Source organism: Gasterosteus aculeatus, chromosome 17 (assembly GCF_964276395.1).
Source record: "Gasterosteus aculeatus chromosome 17, fGasAcu3.hap1.1, whole genome shotgun sequence".
NCBI classification, from domain to species: domain Eukaryota; kingdom Metazoa; phylum Chordata; class Actinopteri; order Perciformes; family Gasterosteidae; genus Gasterosteus; species Gasterosteus aculeatus.
Window position 1 is genome coordinate 6,610,645 of NC_135705.1, and position 27,998 is coordinate 6,638,642.

The window sequence follows — 27,998 nt, forward strand, 5'->3', positions numbered from 1 at the left end:
AATATAACACATCAGAGCGAGTGGCCTGACACGCTGTACTTTTGCACCGGTGGTACACAAAGCTTTTTTACCAACCAGGAACAGAATACAGGTGCCTTGTGTCCCGGAGGCTCCAACCTTACACGTGTTTCACCCCGAGTGTGCAAGTTAATTAAACATTTGGGAACATAAAGCACTAAAGCACAATATGAAGTGATAAGGGCCTCGCAGTGGCCTGTTCTTTATTACCAGGATCTTGTTGACAAAGACAACACAAAGAGAGTGTTAGAGTGTATTTTTCAGTTCAGCATGGTAACAACAGCGGTGATGGAAAGAGTATGATTTGTTACTTTAAATGCTTCACTACAAGCAATAGTCCTGCATTCACAATAGTTCCATTTTATAAGTGAAAAGTCTGCAACATGTGCTATCAGTATGAAAATAGTACACATTATGAAGCGTGTCTACTTTCATATTTATGCTATTCTTATTTTTTGGTGCACAATTATAAAGTGTAATAATATGGGATTGAAGCGATTCAAGTGTTTTAACTGTTGTTGTACCACTTCTCCAGTTTTCTCCAGTTCAATTCCTTTTACATTTGATTTATTTATTGTTTGTGTTTCTGTCCTCTTATCTGTAACTTTGCATTACTTAGATTTACATTGTAAAGCGTCTTTGGGTACTAAGAAAAGTGCTATAAAAAACTAAAGTATTATTATTATTATTATAACTTTAAATCAATAGTAACCTTGCTGATGATTAATACCCTTTGTCATATAGTCTTATTGCATGAAAAAAAACTTTCTGTTTTCAATTCAAGACATTGTTCAAGGCATTTTTTAGACATTTGGACCCGATGCATCACTTTGTATAAAACTCAATCGTTCACTTCCTTAGTCACTGCGGCCTGAATGGCAGATTTCTAACGGTGCGACACTGCTGACACCTGGCGGTAATAATCTGTCACTGCAATTAAAAATGAAAGTTTTCAGTCAAATATCTCCTGGGAATAATGTCATAATCCCTCAGATTCGTCAGAACTATACAGTATTATCTTTCCGGGATCCAGGTTTTACTTTCACACATGAACGTTATCACCGGTTAACTCGAACACTTTTCCTTTAAGAAATCCGCCCTCGCGCTCACCTCCCGATAGCGGCGCGTAAACTCAACGGCGGTGTTGTTGTTAGCAACCACCGGCTAAGGTAGTGGAAAAGCTAACGTCAGTTAACCAAGAGAGCTAACTGCACATTTTCGTTCGTCTCATTCGTCGGGACAGAAGAAGTACATTTCACTCACTTGTCTCGTTGTCCTTGTAGCAGGAAAGATGTCTTCGTCCCCGGTGAGTGAGCGTTAAGCTAGCGGTACGCTGCGCTGAAGTTGGTTTCTCATTCGTGGCTTCACAAGGTCGCTGCTTAAAAGTCGTTAAGGAGGGATTTTTAAACGACATTCAATGATTTACTCTACTTAAAGCCCCATTTGTGACAAAGCTTCATCGAACACGGGGATTGTGTCACCCGTATTGTCCCGAGGCCCGTTTGAAATGTCTCGTAAAGTTATTTCACGCACTGTTAGGAGTCGGAGGGGACTGTGATTAATATGTTAATCTACACATGGTCCAATAACGTCACACATGAATGAATGATTTATACCATGGATGTTCAAAAATATTTTTAGCACAACTCCATCAGCAGCAACAATAACAAAAACAGAAATATTTAGAATCCCACTGTGACAAATGAGAAGTATAGTTTTTTGTTTCTCACACTTTTGTTTTGTAACGGAACTACATTTTGTCTGCCTCGCTTTCCTTGCAACCTGCTACCTTCATCTTGGTGTGATAAACATAGCAGGTAATCATGAAATATCATCTATTACGGTTGTAATTACAGTTTTAATACATTGTCTTCCCTTCAATAGTAATTTGCTTTTCTTTAGCAAACTAATACTCATAGTTTGGGATGGAAGGGAATGAATGAAGACATAGTGAAGTGGAATATGTTCATTTAGTACTTGTGGTTTTCCTTCTTTGTAGTGTGTTAAGTGACTTCCCATTTGGAGCACTCCCAATACCTGACACACATGAAACTATTCCTGCAAAACAAGCAAATTATCAAGCTTTCCCCTTTAGACTACATTTACAGCTTCCATCAATTTGCTATAACTTTACATTCTTTGACACATGTGGTGCACTTTTGTAACACCCTGAATTGTGCCTTGCTTGTATGTTCATAGCCAGTCACAACACAACTTTCCTGATACTATATGTTATGGTTGAAAAGCAGCCTGTAAAAAATAATAATTCACAGGATCCATGATGGAGAATTATCGGGTTGCTCCATCCATTTATTAAAAATCAATACCAATCCTAGACAACATAAGGAGAAAGTGCATAATCAAGGAACCAACTTCGTTAAGACAATAGTTTATTTATTTACATATCGAATGTAGAAAACAACCCCCCTTATAAAATATAAAACCTCCACCGTCACGATACAAAGCCCATCGCAAGTCTCCCAAAAGTCATTCAACTCTCGACGCCATATTTGTCGAAGTGTCTCATGATGATGCCCAGCTCCAGCGCCACGGATCCCATGGCCTCGGTGTGCAGTCTGTATCTGTCCGCCCCGCTGTATATGAGGTCCGGGCTGCGCAGCTGCGGTCCTCCGCCGACGAACATTTGCGCCAACTGTTCTTGCCAGGAGCCGAGCGGCCTCCAGGTCACGCAGTCGATCCGGTGATGTCCCGGGCTCGACGGGACGTGGCAGTACCCGTAGCCGTACAACTGGCAGCGCCCGAAATAGTCCTGGTGCCACACCTGGAGGTGAAGCTTCGGCCAGCCGTGGAGTCCCTTGGTCGCGTAGTGCAGATCTATCGGGTGACTCCAGTACGCCATGTCGCCGGTTTGGGGGATATCCACTTGGGTCTGACCCTCCTTCAGCCCGGCTAGAAGACGCCATGCTCCTCCCGTGTGAACACCCCATTTGCAAAATAGACTGCTATGCGGGAAACCGGTGGCCCCGACAATATGTCCTATAATGTGGAGCTCCGCCATGATTCCAATGTCCCGTTAGAATAAGAACATACGCCGCCGAGGGACTCTTCTAACGCTAGCCTTTCCCCGAGCACAGACGCTAGGTCAACGGCTAGCAGAGGCTAGCAACACAGCTCTCGTCTCCTTGGTAACTGAGCCTGGGGAAACGATTACACCCTGATCACGGCTTTGCAGGCAGAACTTCCTGTTACAATGTAAACGGATCGTGCGTTGTTGAATGACATTTAGACGCCTAAAGTCCAAAATTTGCCAAATATTATTAGTTTAAGCAACTCCATACCGGATAGAAAGTTAATTTGACTACAGCTAATGTATTTCCATGGCACACATTTGATAACTGCCGCCTGGCAGGTAAAGCGGAGGGCATCATTTGTCTAAATCTAGGCGTGTGCATTTGACGCGCTTTTTTCGTTTGTGAAATGATATCTGTACACGAAAGAGTATAAGACATCACTCATGTTTAACTATACAAATTATACGAATGAGGACTCCTGAAATAAACTTCACTGCATGCCTAGATACGAGGGTTAATTTGTTGGTGTTTCTCGGATTTAATCAGACTTTGGTGTCTAGTCAAACTGCGTCAACCATCAACAATAATAATTTACCTTATTTGAATTTGTTTAGTTTAGTAATGATTGAAAAACGACAAACTATTAGATATGAAAGTAACAGGCCAACAAATTGACAGTCAAAACAGGCGCCTCAAACTGAATCCAGCCATCAACATCAACCTTTGTGCTTTTTCTTCTGTCAAACACTAGTAATGCATTGGGTAAAACAAAGCCCTGTGTTTGAGTAACACTTTCATTTTTTTTTTTTTAATGATCAATATTTTGTTCTCCATTCAGTCTGATCCAACTCTAGAAAGACATTTCAAGGGCCACAGGGACAATGTTACAAGCGTGGACTTCAACTGCAACATGAAACAAATTGGTAACTGCTACTTAATTCTACTTCTTGTCTTTGGCCAGATCATTTGTTGCACCTGCTTGCTGTTTTACCTCTATTTAAATGTCTGTATGGTGATGATTTCTACACGATGTGCTCACTTCACACTGCTGTGCTACCTCCCCTCACAGCCACAGGCTCTATGGACTCCTGTGTGATGATATGGAACATGAAAACTCAGATGCGAGCGTATCGTTTTGAGGGACACAAAGACGCCGTCCTCTCTGTTCAGTTCTCTCCGTCCGGCCACCTGGTGGCCTCTGCCTCCAGAGACAAGACTGTTCGTCTTTGGGTGCCCAGCATGTGAGTTTGGAAGCTTTCCACCTTTTTTTCTTTTTGATTAAATATGTATCACCTCTCATTATCACCATATTTCACTAGAAAGCTTTCCCTGGGGAAAATGATAGTGACCAATGAAAGCAACAAAGCTAGACAGTTTACTGAATCTCCTGCTTTGGTCAACACCGAACAAGGCAAACGTTTTAATTGTGGCCTTTGTGTCTGTGGGTGAGTGCAGGAAGGCTGAATCGACCGCTTTCAGGGCTCACACGGCCACCGTGCGCAGTGTTAACTTCTCTGGTGATGGACAGAATCTGGTCACGGCCTCCGACGACAAGACCATCAAAGTGTGGACCGTCCACAGGCAAAAGTTTCTCCTCTCTCTCAACCAGCACATCAACTGGGTCCGTTCTGCAAAGTAAGATGCACACACACACACATACGCATGCATGCATGCATAATTTTTTTTGCAATTAGATATTACTTGCCGCTGCAGTTGTTTGTTATATGCACATATAGATCGATTTGATACATGTAGTTATTTCATAACTTTGATTCATACGTCTCACTTGTAAAAAACAAAGCTAAAGACATAGATAACGGACCGTTACTGATCGATTTCAATATATCTTTTGCAGATTTTCTCCAGACGATCGCTTGATTGTGTCGTCCAGTGATGATAAGACAATAAAGCTGTGGGACAAGAATAGCAGAGAGTGCATTCATTCTTTCTATGAGCATTCTGGGTGAGCAATTGCAACCAAAAAGGAAAATGTGGATAAGAAATGTGGTGTGTGTCTGTGTGTGTGTGTGTGTGTGTGTGTGTTAGAATTACAGTGACTCAAACTAATTAATCCACTTTTTTTTTTCTCCGTGTTTCTTTTGGCATTTTTTTGGCATGTTGAAAGTTTAGAACGTTTAATTTATCTTTTTTTAAAGGAGGCTTACATTAACATTTTTCAGTAACAACTAAAAAGGGCTACAGGTGAATGTCTTCTGTCTAAATAAGTGTAAACCAAGGTGTCGAACATCTACTCATTCATCACAGACTTTTCTAAAGTCATCATCAAGAAGCAAGTTGTGTAGAAATATAAATAAGAGCAGCAATAATTTACTGCCGTGTGTTTCCACCTACAATTTTAGATCAGACGTTTACTGTCAGTTGAATTGACCTGCTGGAATAATTCATTTAAAACGCTGAAAACATTTGGCCAAAGTCCTACTTTCATTCTAATGTTGTCTTTTTTCTTCCCAAGTTATGCAAACTATGTGGACTTCCATCCAAGTGGAACTTGCATCGCTGCAGCCTGTACTGACAACTCTGTGAAGGTGTGGGACATCCGGTCACATAAGATGCTGCAGCACTACCAAGGTGAAGGCAACGTCCAATTAAGTATTTCATTGGGAATGATGCCATTTGAATATTGGGATCAAACCACAGCTTAAATTCATTCACTGCATATTCGTAGCTTTAATGCAACGGCGTTCATTTATTTAACAGCAATGAAAGCATTTACCGCTTCTTTTGTTTAACCTCAAAACACTCAGTTTAGCCTTTTTGATACTTTTATAGATGTCGAATTAATAGAAGCTGTAAAAAACACAGGTTCTTTTTACATCCCTAACACAGTAAAAGCACTTGGACAAAGATGGCCCAGCCTTTGGGAGAAAAATGTCATGAGCTCATATGGCAAGAAGTCAAAGTATTGTCATCCACTCCCACCCGGAGTAAAGCCGCACCTTTTAAACTCTGTGACAAATACAGCGGTTGACGGAACTAACGCAGACTAAAGTGGTAAAGCCGTTCAAGATATCCCTGCATATTCAATGAGCCAAATGTCTGCCTCCGGGTCTGATTGTTCTAATCAGCTCCCCTAAACGGATTTAAGTTGTGAGATCTAATAATGGATAATCACGTCTGTCTGAGGAGATGGGGCCGCAAGATAAAAGCTTTTCCTCTCCCCTCTCAAGTCTCCCACTTTCCTCAGGGCTTCACTTTACATACTCTAGTTCAGTGGTCCCCAACCACCGGGCCGCGGACCGGTACCGGTCCGTGGGCCGTTTGGTACCGGGCCGCACCACAGAAAGCTTATATATATTGTAAATGTTTTAGTTTGAATATGGGCGCTCGTCCCTCTGACTGTCCTCTTACCGTGCACACGCAGTTTCGCCCACCAGCGAACACAGAGCGCGCGGCAACTACTACACCCCCCCCCCCCCCCCCCCGACCTTCTCGACCGGTCCGCAAAATATTGTCGACATTGACATGAAAACGGTCCGTGAGGTAAAAAAGGTTGGGGACCACTGCTCCAGTTGATCAACATTTGTGCCGGGCTAAAGCGAGTTTAGCGAGCGTGTTTACTGTCGGATAAAGATCATTACCCGCCTGGTGGTTCATTTAGCCGGCTTTGATTTAATAGTGTTGTTTACCTTGCTAACTATCCCCGTATGAACCTAAGAGTACATCCCCCTACTCCTAGTATAGTCCCATAGCATATATGTGTATGTATGTCATCTGTCAGCCAGCAGAGGGACCAAGTCTCTCGTTGGACGTCTTGCCCTCCTCTCATTTGTCTCCGTAAGGGACCAGTCCTCAGTTGTTAGATTCATTTCAGGTCTGGGGAAGATTTTATTAGCTGCTACACTTTTGGTTTCGATACGTGCCTATTCCGAACTCTACAGCAGCGTACTTCTGATCCAGGCAACCATGTTAGCGAGCATCTGGCCTGCGAAAGTGTCCTAGCTAGACACTGAACTATTAAACTCACAGGTGCTGGTAAATAACTGGCACTTAAATCATAATGTTGAATTATTCCGTGCTGTTTGGAAGGGTGATTTTTAAACTCTGTGTGTGTTTTCCAGTCCACAGCGGTGCGGTGAACAGTTTGTCGTTCCACCCGGCCGGTAATTTCCTCATAACTGCGTCGAGCGATTTCACAATGAAGATACTGGACCTTCTGGAGGGGAAGCTGCTGTACACGCTGCACGGACACCAGGTAGACACACACACACACACACACACACACACACACACACACACACACACACACACACACACACACACACACACACACACACACACACACACACACTCTCTGATACCATTTGGATAACACACCGGCCAAACTGTGCCGTTGACCCAGTTGTGGTCATAGTAGGTCGTGTCGGTGGTCCGCTCTGCTCCTCCTCACTCTGTGTGTGTGTGTGTGTGTGTGTGTGTGTGTGTGTGTGTGTGTGTGTGTGTGTGTGTGTGTGTGTGTGTGTTTGTCATCGCCTTTGAGGATGTTGTAAAGTGTGTGAGAGGGTGCATGTGATGTGATTTTTTTTTTTTGTACATGGTGTATTTTAGAACTTGCCAGGCGAGCGGACAGCCCACTCATGGTGACTCATCTCAGGGTTGTTGAAGGAAAAAGAACTGTGTTTCTGCCTCCGGTCCTCTTCTTCTCTTCTTCTTCTTCTTCCTCTCTGGTCCACTCTCCTCTCCGTGTGTCCTAATATCCCTCCGTGTTCTACTCCATTAGCTCCCACCTCCCGGGTTCTCACATTTCGGCCGGCTAGGCCAGTCGGCCGGACGGCTCACTGACTCTCTCTGTTTGTTTGAGCGGCTGATGGACTGGCTTACTGGCTGGTTGTGGAAAATCAGTGACTTGCCAATACCACACGCTGTCCGTCTGTTTATCTGTACCTCCGCGCAGGTGGCCGCTCTCTCATTTCTGTCTTCTCTTCCTCTGCTTTGCCCATGATTCTCTGCAACCGTGTGCCAACACTCTGCTTTGTCAAGATGAAAAGAACGTGCCCCCCTCCACCCCCTCTGCCCCCCTTCTTGCTTCACACCTCTGAATTTGTCATCTACTCCACTTTGTACCCATTTCTGTTGTTCTTTTTGGCTCAGTGAGGACTCTGCCAAGCCGTTGGTGCTTGGAACGCTTGGGGTGTTAATTGTCCCTCCAGTTGAAATAGCTCGAAAATGGGAGCGACCCCCCCCCCCCCATCTGTTTGGTGTGCGTGTTTGTAGGTTAATGTGTGTTTATGTGTCTGGTTTGTTTGTGTATTTGTGTGAACTGTATGTGAAAACACAGGCGGTCTCTGAAGGAGGTCTTTTTTTTTTTTTCCTCCCGTTGGATCTGTCAAACGTGTTGTTTACCTCGCCTCAGGGGCTACCTGCTCCAGCGACTGGGTAGCATCCAACTTATTCAGGTGGATTTTTCTCTCCGTTATCTTCCACACTACGATCCGAAACGTCCTCATGAAGAAAGTCCTCAACCACACCTCGGCTTTTTAGAGAGATCATCATCTGAATTTGAATCTTAAATAGGACCACAGACGTATTGCCTCTCAGCGGCGCTTAACATCCGTGGCAGTTATCGATCACAATAACACAGTTAACGGTTTCTACCTGAGGATGGACGGTGTGATCGGCTGTTACCGCTTTGAAAGCAGTGCAGAGCTGCTGCCATGAGCTGGCCTCAGGGGGCGTGCTCACATGCACCAACATGCATTACTCGCCTGGCTATGTCAACAAAGCACAAAGAGCCTATGATTACAACACACATGGAGGGAGAGCGACTTTTCTTTCTCTGCACTATATCGTTACACAGCCAATAACTGTTTGCTGCTGTGACTCTGAATATTGAAATAAAGAACCTGTAATATGGTACGGAGTGCAATTCGTGTGATATGTGTGTAAATGAGCACAGTGTTTTCCCAAGGTTTACAAGTTTAGGGGGGGTGGCCGACCCTGGAACTGCCTGCGCGAGGAAAAAACATGTAGGTAATTACAGACTTTTTAATGGAGGCCCCCCCTGATACAATGCCAGGGCAAACACTGGGAGTGGGAGAAGGTAGCATTTGGGGACTAAAATGCATCATATTCTGATTAACTTGGACCATACGTATAGTGATGCACTTTAACATTTTTCTTCCGAACATCAAGTCTGAAATGTATTTGCCTATTTACCAATTTTTTTTTCTCAATCAATCCAAACTGGAGACACTCACGCACAAGACGTCGTCTTTTACTCCTGTGGACATTTAACAATAACAGTTTTATAGCAACACGGCCAAAGAAAGAGATCTGCTCTTAAATTTACACTCACTGACATCTTCATAAGGCACACCTGTTCAGTTGCTTGTCAACACAAATTGCCAATCACATGTCCGCAACTCGATGCATTTAGGCAAGACAACTTGCTGCCGATCAAACAGCATCAGGATGGGGAAGAAAGAGGATTTAAGTGGCTTTGGACGTGGCACGGTTGTTGGTGCCAGACAGGCTGGTCTGAGTATGTCTGATCTACTGGGATTTTCACACGAAGCATGTTATAATTTTTCTAACTTTATGGAGAGCACCATGTGGGACCCGTCTGGTTTCTGCCACCTCTGTAAATGTATACGTTCATAAAATGTATCATTGCTCTCTCTGTCTCCCTGTGTGTGTGTGTGTGTGTGTGTGTGTGTGTGCGTCTCGACCACGGCAAGTGCCAGCCTGGCAGCAGGCATTAGTCAGAGCCCAGACAGAACATGCTGTCTGTCAGACCGTCGCGTTGCCATGGTGACGCTGTCTGCTTCTCTCAGGTGCTTCTGGGAAACCATTTCTCACCCATACCAGCCTGTCGCGGTGCCAGCAGCAGGACACACAGTCCCTATTCTGTTCGCGGTAGCCTCCCTGTCGGTTTCTTTCCTCCTCTTTTGTTTGTTCGCTCCTTCATCTTCTCTTTGAACACAGTCAGAGAGCTCAGGCTGTAATCGTTGACCTCATTTTGCATTGTGAGGGCAGTGAAAAGAGGAGCCAAAGAGGGGAATCTGAGTTTTTCAAGCTGGATTCAGTCTGTGATCCACTTTCATTCACACACACACACACACACACACACACACACACACACACACACACACACGTGTGCATGTGATTCATGTCAAAGTACTGATACCAGCCGGTGATCCTTTTTGTCTCTCACCACATGTGACTTCACCTCACCTGGGTCTCTGTTATAATTGCTCTTCCACATCGCCACATGCCACCCCATCCTCCACGAACACGAAGAATCACACGCATGCCGGAGCTTTAGTTCTGAATGAGCATAAAGACAAAGGAGAATGGTTTTCCCAAATGCTTTGAGTTACAGGCACAAAAACGCTTTATCCTTTCCAGCTCTCATCGCGTCACTAAGTAATATCTACAAGTGGGCGTTTTTGTGTGTTATTCATCTTTGTAGTGTTTTCTTCACCCCAATTTAACACCAACACCTACACTTTCACTGGAGCTATATTTTCTTGGCAGATTTTTAACTATTTGAAATTCAAAGGCACTATATCTAGGGTTAGAAAATGAATGAATGGGTTGAATGTAAAACACAACATTTTCACTGTGATCTTTTTGGATTTATTTTACAGCTGCAGATAAAAAATTATTATTATTAATTAATTGATATTATTGAGTTATTCTCTATACATTTTTAGATCAAGAGTCCAAAACCTACAGATATCACATAAATGCAATGCATAGAAGCAAATGTTTCACCTATATGTTCTCCTTCAAAAGGGAGCAAAAAGTTACATTGCACCATTGCAAAACTTGAATAAACCGTTTGCAGCTAATAGCTTCAGGATACCCATCTATGCAATAAAGATGAGGCAAAGTTGTAATATGATCATTCTGTATTGCCACCTGCATTCACCATGTTTGTGCCTTCTCTGCAGGGTCGAGTGAGCGCAGTTGCCTTCTCCAGGACGGGGGAGTACTTTGCCTCCGGAGGTTCTGATGAACAGGTGATCACTAGTTCTACGAAATCATCCGAAAACATTCTATCGATATATTTCATATTATGTTGCCTCCTCATACTACTGACAATGGTAATGATGGGTATACTGACAGTTAAATTGATCTTTATTAATCTGGTTCGGTCCCCATGGGATTTAAAATCTCTTCTCCAAGGGGGCCCAAGTAACACAATTAAAACAAACAACCAAATTACATTCGCAATTTAACTGTGTTATTCAGTACTACGAATACAATCTGTTTAAATAGTCCTCAACCACCTTTTGAAGTTCCTGCCTATAATCTAGTACCACTAGTTCCCCCCCTTTATGAAACAACACTCATGAAAGAGCTTGAAAACGAGAAAGCGAAACTGATTCTCCTGTATGTATTTCATCCTTCGTACATAAGATTATCGCCGATAATTTCACTCGTGTATAACTGTGGAATGAGCAGTGATTCACATTCACCTTCCAGGTAATGGTGTGGAAGAGCAACTTTGACTCTGCGGAGGACGGTGACGGCGTCAGGCTGCAGCATCAAACTACTTCCAGCTTGCACCCACTAGCATCCAGCTGCAAGGCTCAGCCCTCCATCAGCTCGCATCCGTGCGCGCTGCGCCGCGAGGTGAGAGACACTTATAGAGCGTGCAGCGATCACACAAACACACAGCACACATCCTTCCATGTATCCACACCTACGCCTTACACGAACAAACGGCTGCGGTCCCGAGTTAACACACCTGGCCTGATGTCTTGCTGAATCGACGTATCCATTAGGACATTTTTTAACTGCTGGCGGGATCCGTCCAATGAGAAAGTATATTATGGGATCACAAAAGCTTGGACACTCGACACGCAGATAAATGATTAGAAACTAAGAGAAAGTGAGAGAACAGCACAGCAATTAGCTGTTAGCTTTTTAAATAGTAAAAAGCCTTGTTAGATGACACACACACACACGCGCGCAGACAAAGGGGACAAGGTGTCACCGGCTGGCTGGGGAACCAATGGTTTGGGTTTCTCCCCCTTTGACAGCTAAAGTGTTACTTACATCAACAAGGGCAAAGCCTAAGTCCTCTCTGTGCAGTGCCCTTTCTTTCCCCTTTGTGCTCTCTCTCTCTCTCTCTCACACACTCTCGTATTGATCGCACTGCTAGAAGTTAAGATCCACAAAAGATGTGAAACAAGTTAATTACAAATGTGATGCGTCATGATTTTTCCATTAAAAGGTGACTCAGCACAAGCTGTGACAACGGTATCAAAGGGTATACAACGCCTGTGTCCTAAGTGGGTGTGGCCTAATGAATGTATATTTTACAAAAAACAGTTTAGCTGACGTTAGAATGGTTATACAGTAATGTCACCAGCCTGTTCAGTGCCAACTGAGAAGAGATTCCGCGTTTTCATCTCAGAATGTTCAAAAATTAAGTGGCCCAAAATCCACTTTGCAATTGGTCGTCATCAGTCGTGGCGTTCATCTATCCCATTGAAGTGAATTGTGACCTGCTGACGGTCTCCTCAAGGGGCGAAGCAACGGCAAACAGCAAGTGACAACGAGTTCAGGAAAATGTTCCCTCAGAAAGTAGCCAAACAAGAAGTCAGATGTTTCTCTCCTGTCAACTGCGACCAAGTACATGAAAACGTGAAAGCAGTCTCCTTCGCGTTGATTCATGTCCTTTAAGCAGCTTTTTTCTTCACGCCATCCACAGAGCACACAGGGTTCTTTTCCTTCTTCTTCTCTCTCTGACGCTTTCTCTTTTGCTTTTGTGCTTCAGGGTTGTGAATTCATTTTAATAGCTTTCCCACATGACACCCGTTATTACAGATGTGCTTCCAAGGGTGATTAGAAAATGGTCAGTTGGATCGACGGGAGAGAAAATGATTAATGCAACGCTTAGAACATTTTATCTTCTTCTGAGAACAACTGTTCTCGTAAAACCCCCATTGAAGCATTTTTTAAAGCTATACGGCCTTGGTCTTCACACTTGATGAATATGACGGTGCAAAACGGTTGAAGTGTTTTAGTCTCGTAAAGAAGTGATGAGTTTATTATTCCATGTTTTCATTATTGGATTAATAATTGCTATAAAAGAGTCTCATCGTGCCTGTGATGATGATGATGATGATGATGATAGTTTCTCATCATGTGGATGAACGGTAAACAGTAGATGCAAAATAGGTTCCATAATGTAGAAAAATCAATACAAAAAACCCACCTCATGCAGTATCTGCAAAGGCAACAGTGGAACTTGCTTGTAACGATTAGGTCGGCTGCATATTCGATTAAATTAGACTGATTTGGGGGAAACGGATTTGGGTTTTTTAATTATTTTGTGTTTTGCTGACCGTTGCAGGTCAAATGTGTTGGTAAACTTGCTGTTACCATTACAGCGTTTGGTTGCCAAAATAACCACAGAGCACCATGCTTTCAATAAATCATATAGTCATTAAAGTACATATTTGACATGATTGAAACAATAATTATACCTGCTGCTTCGGCATTTGACTTTACACCCAAGTTAATTGTCTGTGAATACCAAATAAATATTTTAAATGTCTCGAAAAATGCTCTAATAATATTTATTTCCTGTTAGTTAAAGCACACACACACTTGACCGTATTATTATTATTATTATTTCTTTTATCCTCTTTGTGAGTCGTCACCTGCCAGTTGTTACGCTGTAACTAATGGTAGTATCTGCACCTGGAAGTGCCAGCTTCCTAGATTTTCCTTGTCATATATTATTTATCCACTCATAATTTATTATTAATACAGGCCCTTTCATCTCTCATAAACTGCCTCAAGTCTCAAACACGTGTTGCCGGCGAGGAAGCAAAAAGGAGAGAAATGTCACCAGCTTTCCTAAATGTGTTTTTTTTCCTTCAAGCAAGCTTCTGAGTTTATGAAAATGGTCTAAAGCGCCGAGATGTTCTAACTAGGGCTGAGCAAGTAATCCATTCAATACATCGAGATGTACTAGAACGCTATTTTCAAACGGGCCGGTTTGTTGTTATGAATGCGACACGTTTTCAGGTGCACGCGCCTCCAGTCTGCTGCTTCATCCACTCTCATGCCAGACGAAAAAAACAACTTGTAAAATGCAGCATTACGCAGAATTTCAGATATTGTCACGAGGCGGCGCGATGCTAAGAACCGACGACCGGTGTGCCAAGCAGCAGAGACCATTGTTGTTCATGTTCAGGAGATTCTTTTTATATTTGTACACACTAGTTTGTGTCATTTATTACTGGAACAGAATAGGATTCTCATCCATGTCGCAGTGCTTTTTGTTATTTTGTTTTTCAGATTAATATTATTCTTTAGTGTCATCCAGCCCTGTCTGAAGTGAAGTTGTGAATGAACTTATTTTCCAGTGAGGCGTAATGTGGTAAACAAGATGTTCTTTCTGAAAGCGGCTGTGACCGTAGTTGTTGAACGCTGCTGCTAGCAAAAGCCAGACTTCTTACAAGAAGCACAACCTTCACATCGCATGCATTTTTATTTGTTTATCTATATCTATATATATTTATACCAAAATTGGAATGACCAATGAGACCACCTCCTCTCATTCTTCAGAGAATTGATGGTACTAATTTAATATTAGTAAGGATTTTTTTTTTTTTTTGCATAATGGTTAGAATTTAAGGCATTTCAGATTCATTGACTAATGTACTTATATTCTTGAACCAAATTGAGACAGGTTTTTTAAAATTGATTTTGTTTAGGACATATGCGCGTAGTAACTAATGGAATGTGTTGTATTTGTATGCATAATAAATATTATTATAATATTTTGACATTAAAAGCTTTTCAAAAAAGACAAATGGGATAATCTCCATGAGGTCATTGGCGGGCTCAGGCTGGTGTTGAATGGAAAGCGGGCAGGACTGCTGCCCTTTAGCCCGATGTGAATAGTGTTTTAAACTGTCCCTCATGCCGTCCTGAACATCCAGTATTACACACCTCCGCCTCTGGCTGAAATTCACTTCCCCGGGAAGAAATGCACTAATGAGACGCTAATGTTTATTCATGCAGAGGCAAAGGCCGCCCATGGCCGCTGCCCTCTCAGGATCACATGGCTCCCCAACAGGGATTTCATAAATGGCTAATTTGATGCGCTCATCCTTTAATGCACTTGGATGCGAAGCGCCGTGACAATTTGTCAGTGATGGGCACTGTAGCAGTAACACGCAGGCCTGTTTGTTAAACACGCTAAGCCGTCTTTTAAATCACCGCCCCTCTCCCTTAAACATTGAGAGTGTGTGTGTGTGTGTGTGTGTGTGTGTGTGTGTGTGTGTGTGTGTGTGGTTCAGTCAGGCTGTCTCTGTGCTAAACGCAGCTGAGCAAATCTCTAAACGGCGCTGTTACGGTGTGTGAGAATAGATGCGTGTGTGTGTGTGTGTGTGTGTGTGTGTGTGCGTGTGTGTGGACGCACCAACCACTGCTGACAGGCAGATCAGCTCTTTCTGATCACATCCGCCCTAATCCCTTCTTCCATCCGTCCCCACCTCAGCTCCCCTCCCCCCCTTCCTGTCTCTCGCCTCACATCTGGGTCTTTCTCCCACTCACGTGTGCCGTACAAACACACACATGTGCACACACATCACTGCACGGCTCGGCTTCTGTGATGTGGATTGGAGAGCGAGGGGGGGGGGGCTCTGAGACTGCAGTATCTGTGTGAACTTCACCATTATTGGTTGATTTTTATTCATTCACAGAAGCCACTAGGCAGCTGTAACTGTGCTGGAGCAGACTCAACTCTGCTGGCAGTCTCTTTTAATTAAAGCCTCAACCAGCAGAGAAACAAAATATGAGGACATATACAAATTGCACGGAATACTGCAGTTTTTGGTGACACGGTTTGTGGTTGTGTGCACTCATTTCTAAAGGGGCTCGTCGGCAGCAGCAGGTGGTATTGTTCCGACAGCAGGAGTTGAATGCACGTGACAGCGGGGCAGAGGGGCAAAGGCAGGGGGTGTGACAGGGGAGTGTGGAAGACAAGATAGCAATTGTGTAAAAGAGAGCCTAATGGTGTAGTGAGAAGCAGGAGAGCATCCGGTGGAGAGAGAGAAAGGTAGCAAACGGGGAAAACGAGCACGTGAGCCAGTCGGCCCCCATCAGCACCACAGACCCCAAAAGAGAGGATCGAGATGGGAAGTGGCCATTAACACCTGTTCATCCTTGTTACACTTAAGACAGAGAGAAGGTTGAAAAGAGACGGGGGTGAGAAGGGATGGGATTATAGAAGCAGTAAAAAATAAAAAAAATAAAAAAGTGGAGCAGGAAGAGATGTAAGTGGAGCCAGCAGCCTGAAGGAAATGGAAAAGTGAGGCACCGTTAATGAAAGACTTCAGCGAGAGGTGCCCTCACTTGTGCGTTCTGTGAGCTGCAGCCGAGGCTAAAAGCACAAGCTGATCTGATTCACATAAAGTTTACATGGCGGAATGTCTTCTTCCTGCGGATAAGTGGGTGCGTCGTTGGATTAAGACGTCTCCAGTGATGCTACAATGTTTTGGAAGGGAAGAATCTCGTTGTGTAGAGCTCAAACTCCGCTCCAAATGTTGGTGCAATACTACGAGAACACGCGCTGGAGATGTCCACCCCCCGTAAAATGTACTGCTAACTCCTGATTAGAGTATGAGGTTAAAGGAGACCGGGCTGGACGGATAGGGGTGTGTTCATTCATTCAATGTTTCAAGTAATACTGATCTGACATAGATAGGTAGCCAATAAATGGATACTAAAATGTTTAAAAAGCTCTCCTTTTTGTCATGTCCCTGCTGGGTAAACACAGGTGTAACTGTGGTCTTTATGTGGGCCTCGGGGGAATGACTCACTCAATTGAATGGGACCATGATTAATTATATCGCTGATATCTGTGTTTACCCTGTTATGTATAAATGGCTACTGTGAAAAGGTGTGCTCAAATGTTCTAGTCCCACCGCTGCGTGTGCGCCGCGGGCGTCCCGTCAGCGCTGCAACACTGACGGCGCAGCTGCAGCGTTCTGAACCAAAAAGACTTTCAAAAAGGTCAACGATGACAACTGTAAGGTTATGAATGGACTTTCAGTATAAATAAATAGAAGAGCATGAAACGGTGCAAGTGTGTCCTAAGCGCTCGTGTGTCTGCGTGAGACCGCTCCACTTCGCTCCTCTCAATCAGCGGCATCTCATCCAGCGGCAATCAAAGGTTGCCGTGGTGATCGTAGCCGCTAAGTGCCTCCTCGGTCAGACAGCGGATCTTCGATTCGGGTCGACTTGCGCCTCTTAAACCTCTGCTTCCTGCCGTGATAGTGTGGTGAAGCTATTGTTTTGTGTGTGCATCTGTGTGTGTGAGCGTAGCCGTTCATATCTACAGTTGCCAGTACGCACTTTTACTTACAGCTCATAACACTTTTAACACTTATAACACTGTTCTGTCTGCTCTTGTCCTTGCCCCTATTTTCTACCACACTTGTTTAAAGACCTTCCAGTTTCTCAATGAACGTCCTCACCAGACCTCTCCAATTGCAGCCGTTTTGAGTTTTCATAGCACTTTCATGATGACTCATGTGCCAGCATGCATACTAGTGTAGCAGCCCTGCCGAAAGCACATGAAATGTAGCCATTATTAATGTGAATATAGTGAAATATAGTTCACCTGTCTTTACTTTTCTGCTCTATTCTTTAAAAAAAAGAAAAAACTTTCAGGTGGGTGTTCACAATGTGCGTGTGCGTGTTCATGTGCACGTAGAGTGATGGATGGTTTTTTATGCAGCTTGCGAAGCGTGTTGATGGCTCGCTGTGTCCGACTAATTTGGGCCTCAGGAAATTTTCCACTGTTGGTTTTTCCACTTCAGGTGATTCATTAGGAAGGTGGTTACCGTGTGTACTGTGGTTGTAAGCACAAGTGTGTGTGTGTGTGTGTGTGTGTGTGTGTGTGTGTGTGTGTGTGTGTGTGTGTGTGTGTGTGTGTGTGTGTGTGTGTGTGTGTGTGTGTGTGTGTGTGTGTGTGCGCGCGCGCGCGCTTTTGTCAGGGTTTTCCCCGGACCCACGCAAGACTACAGCAGTACAGGACTTGTTGAGTTTGTCCAACAATATATTGTTTTATCGTCGCCAACGCTATGTACACATGTCAAATGACAAAGGATGGTTCGTAATGAGAAAAGTAAAGACACTTCTGCGTGAACCATTTTACCGCTTCATCGCAAATGATCACGGCTTTGAGAAGTTCACCCCAAAGCCAGAGCGATGCCACAGTACTTCATGTAGTCGGATTGATTCACAATCATGTGTACATTTTTTTACTAACTAAATTGCATTTTTTAAATAGTAATGTAGTCATTTTATTAGTAAAGTAAAAAGCTACATTTGTTGTTTATGTCTAAATATTTTGACTTTAAAAAAAACAAAAATGTCTTTCTCATGTAGCCTCCGCTTTTGTGCACGAGCATGTGTGTTTACATGAGGACCTGTGACGTGTTGTATTAGTTGCAGACCTGTTTTCATTTTTGCCTGTAGCTGACCCCCCCAATGCACCCCGTAATGTATTGAGATCGAATCAGCACGTTGCTGAAGGGCATCAACTTCCTCTTCTGACATTTTCTTCCTCTGCAAATTCAATTGATCCTGGCTGTGTGATCTCGTTTTCATATCTCACACTTTCTCGCGGAGCTGGCTTTACCTCCTCTTTTATTCTGTGCCACCTTTACGCATTATCTAAAAGCGTTGTGTAAGTTGTCCATCGTCTGAACCCTGTCAGGGAATGTCGTACTTTCGGTGAAACTTATTTTCTGTGTTTGTTTTGTTGTGTCAGAACTGACACGCAGACGTTTTATCCACCGACCGTCGCAAATATGTTGAGTTCTGGCAATGCTTCTGGAACGCACACGCTCTCTCTCACACACACACACACACACACACACACACACACACACACACACACACACACACACACACACACACTACTACTGTCACAATCAGACAGAGGTCTGTGTAAAGGGACGGAAATATGAAGAAACCCATAGATGTGTGTGTCTTTAGTCACAAGTTGATGGAGAGATGTGGTCACTGACCTTCAAGTGTTTATGTCTCATTGAATTAATCATGAAGCAGACAGACCGTGTGTGTGTGCGTGCGTTTGTGTGTGTGTGTGTGTGTGTGTGTGCGTGCGTTTGTGTGTGTGTGTGTGTGTGTGTGTGTGTGTCTGTGTATGGTTGTGTGTGTGTGTGTGTAGCCCTTGTGAAGTCTTTCTAAAAGGCTCCTTTAGCCCCTTTCCCCCCAATCATTTTCATCATTTTGTAATGTCATGTTTTGTTATCAACGATCCTAAACTCACGTCTTGTGTTGCCAGAAGTTGCACATCTGACCGTGTGGGTCCAGTTTGAAACTTTGTGAATTTGATTTTGTACTGAACAGAAAAAAGTCCATCTTCATGTCATATTTTCATGATGCCCCACATCATCGATCACATAAAGGATGACCTTATCATAACTTATATTCAGTCTGTACAGAGGACACCTTTTTGTCTTTTAGATACTTTGATTCAGAGATGGACAAGCTCCCCCAAAACCCCCTTTACAATGGAAAACAAAACATATATATAAGTGTATATTATGGGCTGAGAATGTCGCAAGAGTTCTTCTTACATAGATACATACTGTAGATATGGTGATGACTGTTCAGAAAGTCAGCCTGCAATTCATCAGTTATCTAATTTGTTGTGAAAGAAACCAGAGCCATTGTATTTCCAGTATATGCAACTATTTGAGTCAATTTAAAAATTGTTGTGGTCTACAAAATAAACAAATTGCCCCCTTATTTCACAGTCTTTTTTTCTTTTTTGCACTTTAGGAGCACAAACCACCGGGAGAAGCGCACCTTCCACTCTCAACACCACACATTCTGCGCGGAGCACATCAACAAGCTCTTCACCTCCTTTCCTCTCTATTTTCAGGCTTCTGAACCATCTGAACATTTTAATGGACGGGACTCCCACGCCGCCGCCCTCACGCAGAGCGCCAGTCGCAGTGTCAGCCACAGCACAGCGACTCCTCCCCACGCCCACGGACCCCTCGGCAGCGCCGCCTCCTCCTCCGCCCAGCGGCCTCCGAGCCGCGTTTCAACACAGCACCCCCTCCGGGTCGCAGGGACGCCGGGGGGAGGAGTCCCCCCTGGTTTAGCCAGCACCCTGGAACACATCGTAGGCCAGCTGGATGTTCTCACTCAGGTAAGCAGGAGATGTGTTGATGCTTCAAACAGAAAGCGCTGCGCTTCGGCAGCGCCGCCCACTCACGCCACGCAGAACAAACGCTTTTCTTTCCTTTCAACACGTGGCCCGGAGATGAATGTAGCAACACAAAGAGAAAAATGTTGTTTAAAAAAAGAACTTCTTCTGTTGGGACTGCAGCCGACTGGCACATTGACTCTACACAGGTGTACAAGACATCTCCATTCTGGGAAAACAACAATTTCTCCTTATTGTCTGTTTGCTTCCCAAATGAACCGTGTTGATTAAGTAGGTTAACTTGAGTTCTTGCTGCCTTCATGCTTGGGGAGATATTTAACTCAACCAGTTTGCTCGTTCTTATCTTACAGTCCAATTAACCCAGAGCCTGCAGGACTAAAAACAACCCTCCAACACAAACACAAACGATCTTCAGTCTGTTCAGATTCAGAAGTCATTTCATTATTACGTTGTGTGCGTTTGTTTAGCTCCATAGATGTGGTCGGTGATGGATACCGAGACTCCTCACTTGTGCAGTAGCTGTTGTAGAATAAATCAGAACGTGGGACGCTTAGCATGTCGGCACAAACCTGAGAAAGAGAAATTCCACATGAAGCAATCCACCCAGCTGTCCTCTCCCGTATCACTGCAGCTGTTAAATCTGCAACTTGTAATTCATCTTTCTGGTAAACATTAGGCGCAATGGACTGCAACAAGTTTGATTTTTTTTTTTTTTGCTGTTAATGTTTTTATTTAACAAGCTTCAGCCGGTTGCACTTTGCACCAGATCACACTTCATTGCAAATAGTTCTCTCCAACTATTTAGTTAATTATGTGTATCTACATCTACTCTTTGGTCAGATAGTGTAAAAGACCACTTAGTAACCTTATAAGTCAGCAGTGCAACTTCTAAGACCCTTAAGAAAAAATACCAACAACTCATAATGTGTTGATCTTGTGTGTTCATGTTATGCCTCCAAACAGTATTCTCCATAAATATGAATATGGTTCCTTCCTTGTGTTAGCTCATAGTTAGTGCCAATAATACTGGATACAAGTGCTACATTGAACAAAAAGACCTGTGAATAGCTGAAAAGAAGATGCTTCTTTTTCTGCAAAGAATATATTGACAAAAAAGACAAATGCATCATTTGTGTATGAGGTGTGGCAGCCCTTTGCCCTCACACACTGATGTGAGGTGAAAGTGCTCAACGGCCACGCTGACACGTAGAATCACTTCTCGCATGCGTGCGTTTCTCGCTGTGTTTTTTTTCTTTCTTTATTCTTCTTTCAAGCCGCAGTCCAGCATGTGGGAGCATTTAATATTGGCCCAGAGCAGCCAGGCTAACCCATCCCAGGGGGGGGCACGTTTCCAAACTTCTTCCTTTCAAGCCCACTGTACCCCGACCCTGATACCAGATGGATCGTCTGCATCTGGTTTTTATCCTTCTGCTCTTTCGATGTTCGGTTTCATTCCCCTTTTCTCTAGATGAGGACAAGAGATTGACACAACTGGGAAATGTTCTTCCTGCAGAGTTTTCTTTATTTTATTCACATTTCTGATCTGACCTTCTTAAGGGTTTATTCACAAGGAGTATTGGATACATATTTACTCCTTATATGGCGTGCAACTTCTGTTCATGTCTTTCTTTCTCACTGTGCCGATGCACCATTACAAATAAATCATAACAGAACTAATGACAATGTTGAGATGAAATGACGCTGTGGAGTGGAGACATCGAGTCCTCTAGTAGCGCTCTGCAGCAGTCTGTTTAAATGATTAGTTATGGCTGAGTCCACGTTTACTTTATCTTATGCGTACGCACGCGGTGATGTAATTCACATTCCTGCATTAATCCACCGGTCGCCAGTTGTTCGTAATATAACTTTAAAAAAAGCCCAAATACCCCAATAAAGGAGAAGAATGGATTCAAACACCCTCTGTCAATTGGGAAGGAAATAAATAGAACACATGACTGGACCTTGAGTCTAATTAGTGAGACAATGTTATAACATTAAATCTCAGCATCATTTTAGGGTGTGGAACATAAAACTGAATATTTTCAAAGCCTGCGTAAAACTTGTTTAAAAAGCAATCTTACGGTTTTACAATGGACAACACGTTGCCAGAACAAGATCATATTAGAATAAAGTCACCCGTCTTCCCATTTCTGTTGAGTTTTTGATCGGGGCTGACAAAGCAACATTATTTCTTTATTTCGACTTCGGAGACTGAGAGGGAAGATGATGAATTATTCACCGTTATCCTGAAGCTGCAGTTTGCTGTGTTAGCTGCTTTTCACTTGTCTGCCCCCCTCGCACCCCCCCCATCCCACCCAAAGACCTCTTTCTTTTACCTCTCCCAGTTCCATGATGCATTACCCTCACATATCCTCTCGCACTAAGCCCGTAGTGCCCCCACTTAACCCCTTCCATCACAATCGCCGTCCTCATTGTGAAGGATCGTGGAGGACTTGTGTGTGAGTGGCGCCGTCTTTTCCTCGATAGACTATGAGACAGAAGGTGAGACGGTGCTGTGAACTCGCTCAGCGATGTGGCTCAACGGGTGACAAACTGTAACAGAAAGTCTTTTATTAACACAAACTCTTTTTTGAAAAAAAAAGAATATTTTCGTTGTTATTCCCCCAAAAGTAGGCAGACACAACTCGCCACAACTCTTTTTTTTTTCTTCTTCTTCTGCTTAACAAGTATTTCGTCAGAATAGATGTACGTAGAAGTGGACCACTTCACTGTTGTCGTGTTCCTGTTAAAGAGCTGCGAAGAATATCAAGAGAAAGAGAAAGAAACATGTTCCTGTTCCTCAAAAAAGATCAGAACCGTTTCTGTGAAGTGTGGGTTCTGAAAACCACTAAACCGCCGGCTCACCAAATGCTCTCTGAAGAATTACGATCTCACCGCAGTGTTTGAGATTCTGAGGAAACGGAGGCCGTCTCTTATTTGCAGGTTTTAAAGTGGTGAAACGCTGCGACAACAAAATAAAAAATGTCCACCAACACAATTCATCTGCCTTTAGAAATAATAGTAGCGCTGTAGTCCGTTGACTACAGCGCATCGTGCGTAGACAGAGTCACAGTCCAGGCCACCAATTCTCTTATGATACAAGAAGAAAAATTAAAAACAAACTAATTTTGCCATAATGTCGCTTTAAAACTTATTAAATTCATTACATTTAGAAGTGTAACAGTACCTGAAGGCTGTGGCCGTGTTCACAACGTCATGGTCGGGTCGGTTTAACAAAACAACAGCAGTTCCAGTATGACACTTTAGATCAGTGGATATTTTGAATAATGAAGAAGAATGAATGAAGAATATTCTGATTATATTGTTGAATATATTATTTTTCCCAAACGTGTCCTCTCCATGTCAAATGAAATGCATATTTGCACATTTAAAGTTACTACTTGAGGTGGACGGCGTTTTGGTTACAAACAAGCTCTTCAGTCAGTCCGTAGTATTTGTCTTTTTAAAGTCACTTCCACGTCACATACGAGGTTTCCACACAATCTATTATGTTATTTTTAGAACTCACGTTAGCAGTTACCAGCATTCACTGAAAAGAACAGACTGGTGCAACCTTCCACGGGCTCCAGTTTGCCTTCCTTTGACTCTTTTTGCCTCTTGTGGGGGGGGGGGGGGGGGGGTCATACCAAAGCCATGAGGCCAGCAGCGCTTCGGGCGATGGAGAGCACAATGTGTTCAAAAACAGCTCGCTCTATTTTAAGGAGCATAAAGATTCGGTTTCTACTCCAGATGAAACCTATATGGCCATATAATGGTGCTGCTGCTGCCCGGGGACACGTGCAGAGAATCACACACACACACACACACACACACAGAGCTGGCTGGGCCGAGGACTGTGCAGCCATATCAGGTTGGTAAGATAAACAGGGTGGTATTGATCGAGAAAACGGAGGCAGGCAGAGAGAAGGAGAGAAGTGTGGGGGGGATATAAGCCCTTTCTCTCCCCTCGAACCACGAGATAGCAGCAGATGTTATCTCGCGTGATGGGGAGAAAAAAAAAGACAACACCACATGTGCGCACCTCGTTCAGGTATCCATCCGTTGGACTGTTGGAGCCCGGTTGTGTGGGTTTTCAGCACTGCGGCGTCCACGCGGCGCTTCAGTGGTCGACCACCGAACAGCAGCCGTATCGCTGGAAACACGCTGGATTGTTTCTGCTACACGTATTGTTTATTTACGGCCGGTTCCGTTAAGGCCTGTGAATATGACCCGTCGACTAAAGATGCAAGGAGTGGCGTTCTGCTGGGCGGGTCTGTAATGACAGATGAGAAGATGATGATGATGATGATGATAAAAACAAAACAAAACCAAAAAAATGAGATGAATTTAATGGATGAGCGCTGAAGTGGATGCAGGTTCGTCTGAGAACATGCAAAGTAAACCTCACCAAGAACGCGCTTGCACTGTTTTTCAGAAAGACCGATGAAGTAAATGCTAATAAAGCGACTGTATTGAATTACAGAAGCAGGCGGAAAAGGGGTTTTCAACGTCTTACGGATGAGTCTAGCTGCCGATTGATGCATCTATCAATCATCAAACTGTTAGGGAAAGAGGGGAAGTGTCGACAACTTTGGTCCACCAAACAAATGACACCATCAGTTGCGTGATTATTGAATGACGTAATGTGGGTAAAATAGTTAAACACGCCTGTGAAGTAGACTTTTAATCTGAGAATGAAGCCTGAATTCGGTCTCCTTTTCTAAACCCGCCTCTGGTTTTTCATTTTTCCTTTACCCTTTGTCCTTATTTGCAGTCATGAGCTTGTTCTTTGCTGTTAGTCTTTTCTAATTTGAATCAAAGGAATTTGGGGCCACTTGTCGTCAATGAGTTGGCAGTTAGTCCGTACGCGTGGACAAAGTAATATCTATCATTTGTGGAGGGGAGATACTTCTGGAAAAAACATTAACTAATCAAGTAGTCCTTAAAAATCCAATCGCAATCTTTAAACTCTGAATAGTCACTGATGCACTGAGGAGACATTTCACCATCATGATCATATTAATCTGCCCCTATGTTAGAGGTGCGTCTCATATCATCACTTTTAAGTAAGACTACTGTATAGTTTTAATAAACTAAGCCAGCATCGAGTTACTTTTCATTGAAACGATACCGGAAAGGCGCAGCTGTTTTTATTTAGATAAATGACTCATATCTGCGTTGCTTTCTAACAATCTTTCAAGTTGGGACGTAAAATGGTGCGAGACAACTCGACGTGTCTTTCACTCAGCGGCCCCGAACCCAGAGAGGGGAGACGTGTTTACTGTTTGATGGTTCCTGCTCTGGACCAAATTAACGTTGCCAAGCATTAGTAGTCAAAACCGCTTACAGGTTTGTCACCAGGCAACTAAACTTAAGTAAAAAATGATGTTAGAGATTTAGAGGGAAGTGTTTTTAGATTCATTCAAGCATTACTTTTCCTGTAGTTAATTCACCTTTTTTTGTTCTTTTGGTTTAGCGAAACTCTTTTTTTTTTTTTTTACTTTTCAGATTTTATTATTGATTAGATTATGATAAGACGGCAAAAGAAAAAGAAAAACACCTTTTCTTGTAGAATTGTGTGGTTCAAGCCAATTTTCAAGCTATTTCAAGCCAAGTTAGTCTGTATAGAACCTTTTTAAAAACATTTGTTGTAATTGTCAAGTAAAATGAAGTAGGATTTAATCAAATAAAGTTTGCTGACGGAACATTAAAGATACTTACTCAAAATAGAACTGAAATAAAATAAGTAAGTAAATAAGTGTAGCTCAGCTGAAAAGTGATTTGCTTGAATTCTTCAGTTTATCGTTTTTAGAGCTTTCAGGTAATCTAAATGAAATATAAGTGGACAGAAGCAGTAAAGTTTTATACTTTATAAGTTTGATGATCAGCCGGACTTCTTAATGCAACGAGCTCACTAAGACATTTTTACAGTGTAGGGAACCTTTTGGGTTAATATTCTTCTAACATATTAGAAATATGTTTAAACTAATAAAGTGTCCCACTGGCAGCACTTTGCTCAGTTCTTCCCCTCATTAGAACTCTTCCTCCAATCTGTTAACAGCTGATTTCGTTCACGTCGGATACAATAATCGGTAGAAAGGCCTCAGTAATCGCTTCATTGACGCGGTGAAATGGCACCTCGCTGCTCCTCTGGTGAACAGGCTCAGATGACACCAATGCACAACAAATGCTGTCACTGTTGCAGCAGACCGGGGAGGAAAAGTATGTCGCGCTGTGATCTCACTACCCACACACGCCCGTCCTGATTCGGATAGCGACCTTCTTGTATTCTCCGTGTGCGTAAGAGTGTTTATGCAACTGTGTGAGAGGCAGAACAAGAGCGAGTGCGTGCCAGACGCAGAAACTCTGGCCTTTTTCGGCTCAGGCTGCAGATCTCGCTGCGATAATCAGCTGGATTGTCTCGCATGCCCAACATCTGTCTCCAACACACACACACACACACACACACACACACACACAACTGCCTCTTTCACACACACAAACACAGCCATTATATAGTCATTACTGTCAAGCTGATGCTACACAGCCCTCTCTAACATGCCCTTTGTCTCTCCTCCATCTCCTTCCTTTCCCGCCTTTTCTTCCTCCCGTCTTGTCGCCTCCGTCCAGACGGTTTCGATCTTGGAGCAGCGTCTGACGCTGACGGAGGACAAGCTCCAGGAGTGTTTGGAGAACCAGATGGAGATCGGTCTGCATCTCCAGAGACCAGAGGAGGCCTAAAGATGGCCGCCCCCCAGAGAGAGGCGGAGCCGCGGCACGAGGGGGGGAAACGGGGGTCGCACCGACCACATTAACGGAAACACGTTTGCAGTACTTGCTGCTGCTGCTGCTGCTGCTGTTGTTGTTGTTGTGGGAATCACACTTCAAATGTGCAACGCTTTCCCGCCCGGACTTGAAGTGCACTCGGGCCTCGCTGCTGACGCACGGTGCCGGCTGGATTTACAAAGAGATATCAGGAGTGAAGGAGTTGAATATCAGAGAAGTTGTTATTCCCCAGGAGTGCTGAGGCCGCAGTCCCCTTTTCTGCTGACAAAGGACCCGCTGCTACAAGTCACTGTGTGTGTGTGTGTTTGATGGGTGCCTGTTCTAAAGTATAGACACACGCAAGAGACTTTCATACTTGCCGTCGCACTACACGTGTGGGCGTTATTTTCATGCACGTGCAGGATCACGTTGAACGGCATCTGAAGGAATTGTTGTTTGTTTGTTTGTTTTTAGTCAAAAACCACAGAGCGGGTTAACGGTGATCACGGGAAGTCCGTAAGTTACACACACTCATTGTTTTAGACGCACAGGAATCCTGTTCATATGTTGCAGAAAGAGGAGGAACAGGAAACCCGCGTTTGACCTTATTGACTGTTCATGTTTGTTTACTGCGGATCATTTGTAGAAGCGCTGCAGGAAGTTGAACTGGTGCATCCTCAGTAAATACTCACTAGTGCAGCGAATGAGTGTGAACCCGGGCCTGAAGGTATGCTGTAACCAATGCACCGTTGTCCTTTTTATTAAAATCTACATCACTTTGCCGTTTAAGAAGCGTATGTTGAAATTGAACATGCATGTTGGATATGTATATATTTGAGTCCTGTTTCTAAGGGTTTGACACTGGGAACCAATCGGCTCACGGCTGAGAACCACAGGCGGATGAAAGTCAGAAAGTATAGAGAGATGCACCCACACATTGTTGTATTGTTAACAACGAAATACAATTTTAAATAAAAGGTAGG

At 43.6% G+C, this 27,998-nt stretch overlaps 2 protein-coding genes across 2 annotated transcripts; one reads left to right on the plus strand and one right to left on the minus strand.

Moving 5' to 3' along the window:
* Positions 1 to 526: 526 nt before the first annotated feature.
* Positions 527 to 27,804, plus strand: poc1a (POC1 centriolar protein A). The gene is made up of 11 exons (XM_040203426.2): positions 527 to 1,324; positions 3,889 to 3,973; positions 4,120 to 4,291; positions 4,506 to 4,685; positions 4,906 to 5,013; positions 5,524 to 5,639; positions 7,130 to 7,263; positions 10,964 to 11,032; positions 11,499 to 11,648; positions 19,960 to 20,232; positions 26,881 to 27,804. Exons 1-11 carry the CDS (start codon positions 1,310 to 1,312, stop codon positions 26,989 to 26,991), a joined length of 1,413 nt encoding a protein of 470 aa, XP_040059360.2. The 5' UTR covers positions 527 to 1,309; the 3' UTR covers positions 26,992 to 27,804.
* Positions 2,396 to 3,857, minus strand: b9d2 (B9 domain containing 2). Its single transcript, XM_040203429.2, has one exon. The coding sequence runs from the start codon at positions 3,035 to 3,037 to the stop codon at positions 2,510 to 2,512; it is 528 nt and encodes a 175-aa protein (XP_040059363.1). The 5' UTR covers positions 3,038 to 3,857; the 3' UTR covers positions 2,396 to 2,509.
* Positions 27,805 to 27,998: the final 194 nt, after the last annotated feature.